We start from the raw sequence: 2,546 nt of genomic DNA on the forward strand, positions 1-2,546 counted from the left end.
AAAGATTTATAATAAGGTTTTGTTAGTGTGTCATGAACACAAACTTTTAATTTTAACTTATTTTGATTGGCCAATACTCTTCTGTTTTCTTTTATAAGTCGTTTGACTTTCTTGCACACAATCCTAAGTATTTTGACTGCATAGATAAATAATATTTTTAAAATTATCTTTTTCTAAATAAAAGTTTTAGTTATATATTTTTATTCACAAATAGAAAAAATTAAAAAATATTATTCTAACTATGCGGTCAAAGCAGTGCAAAAGTCAAACATTATATAATAAAAAGAGATAATTACTTCTTAATAATGGTGTTCCCCTACATTTACAACAAATATACCAATCAAAACACTCCAAACTTCATAAGTTTTATTGTTTAGCATGTGCTCATGGGCACACACTAGACAAACCCTTTATAATATAAAGGGTTGATAACCCCTGAGAAGCACGGACCGAGATCAAAATATTAATATTAAATGATTATATAAATTAATTTTAAATTATAATTAAAATAAATAATAAATAAAAGTACACTTAAAAAGAGGTGTCACTTAATAAAGGCTATTATTGTGAATCAATAATATGCCAAATATTCTTATTTTTAATCCATAATATCTCGAATAATATTGAATTTGAACATAACAAAGCATAGTAAACTTGGTCCAGTTTAAGAATCTGGAGATGTTGGGAACAAGGGAAGCAACTGTGGTTGAGGCTTGCTAGCAGTAGCAGGTGGACTAGGATACAAATAAAAACCTTTATTGGCCATAGCTATCTCCTCTGGTATAGAAGGCGGCACTGATGTTCCTGGACTTGGACTCCCTCGTGCCAAAACCGTGTCCAATGTTGACACAGGCGAGACATTTATCACTCTCTTTCGTGGTGCAAACGCAGACTCAGTTAACCCATTTTGGTTCAATTGTAGTTGGAGGTTTCTAGCGTGTTCTTGGAGTTTGAACGATGGTCTTACTGCACCAACGTTAACAGGGTTGTGCCTTGCATTGAAATGTGGAGAAGTAGTGATGGGGAGCTTCTCGACTGCTGGTCTGGCTCCTGTTAATTTCTGGACCACATCACGAAAGTTTGATGGGTCAACATGAACACGAATGGCATTTTCTAGTTGCAGTGATTTGTTATTGTTTGGTTTGGGAGAGGAAGAGGAACTAGAAGAAGCCATGATAGAGATTGAAAGAGAAAGAGAGTGTTGAAAATGATACACTTAGTTGATAAAACTACTTTGAATGCAATGAGACTCTAAAAGTTTATTTCAACTCCTGAAGAGAGACCATCTTAAAAAATGAATTAGTTGCATACTCGAGCCAATATAAGCCATAATGAATTAAGTAAGACTTTAAGACTTTTGTGTGGTGATGACGATCTACAGTAATCGTTAAGGAACTGAATTTGGAAATATAAGGCAGTGCAGCTGGAAAGCTTGTACTCAAAGGTCATTATTTGCATGTATTGCTTAACTTTTTTTCTTATCTGTAGGCATCTCCTTAACTTTCAATTTTGTACCGCTTAGATATGTACTGTTTTCATTCGTAACGTATAAGTATTTATTTTAGAGATAAAGATTTATTATAAAATTAGAGAATTTGATGGCTTTGGGAAGAAGTTAGGTAGTGAGGTGATTTATGTTAACTAGTTACATGGTATTGAAATTTGAGTTAAATTATTATTTTAGATAATTGCAAAATACTAAGAAAATTGATTTATTAATATACTAATTTTTTGTTTTAATTGATTTAATCAATATAATGTTATAATATATTGTTACATGATTATAAATTTTCATAGGTGAGATCTATATATATATGTTATTATTATAAACTTAAACTAATGGATAGAGGAGATGTAGGTGTTTGTGTAAAATAATAGTTAATTTCAGTTGTTTTTAAATATTTGAACGTGCTAAATTTTAGTTTTGAATGACATTATTAGATTATAAACAATTAAAATTTGATTTTCCAATTTAGAAAATTTTGGATAACAAATTATTTGATCAAATTTATGTTACATATAATACATTATTTACATAATTTCGGATTTTCAAAATATAATATAAGAAACTATCTATAATAATAATAATAGTAATAAAAAGTGACCCAAATGTCCCGAAATTCTTTTGCCTTTTAGTTTGCATCTATAAATGAAATTGACATGCATTAACAGACAGTCTGCATGCCAAGACTTTCCGCATTTTTCAGTTAATAATTTACTACCATATAATCCGTGTCATGCACGGCCTAATTATAACTTAATATTATTATTTATATAATAATTTTTGTAAAAATAAAAAATTATAAAAGATATTTAAATAAAATATAATAATTATGTATTACTGATTTTAATGAAGTACATAGTTATTAATTTTGGATATTTAAAATATTAAGTTTTAGAATATTGTTCATACTGAATATAAAGATTCCCGTATATTTATTTTTAAAATTTAATAACCATTACATATCAATACTATATTATTAAAATCAAAAGATATCAAAAATGTGACATGACTATTCATATTTTAATACTTACACCATAAATTC

The 2,546-nt window shown here is 28.3% G+C and overlaps 1 protein-coding gene across 1 annotated transcript; it reads right to left on the reverse strand.

Moving 5' to 3' along the window:
• Positions 1-664: 664 nt before the first annotated feature.
• On the reverse strand, positions 665-1,174 carry LOC141704477 (VQ motif-containing protein 11-like). Its single transcript, XM_074507725.1, has one exon. The coding sequence runs from the start codon at positions 1,172-1,174 to the stop codon at positions 665-667; it is 510 nt and encodes a 169-aa protein (XP_074363826.1).
• Positions 1,175-2,546: the final 1,372 nt, after the last annotated feature.

The sequence above is a fragment of the Apium graveolens genome, unplaced genomic scaffold (assembly GCF_009905375.1).
Source record: "Apium graveolens cultivar Ventura unplaced genomic scaffold, ASM990537v1 ctg7919, whole genome shotgun sequence".
NCBI lineage: Eukaryota > Viridiplantae > Streptophyta > Magnoliopsida > Apiales > Apiaceae > Apium > Apium graveolens.

Excerpts from the sequence above, each read along its gene's own strand:
- LOC141704477 (XM_074507725.1), bottom strand. The coding sequence starts at position 1,174 with ATGGCTTCTTCTAGTTCCTCTTCCTCTCCCAAACCAAACAATAACAAA.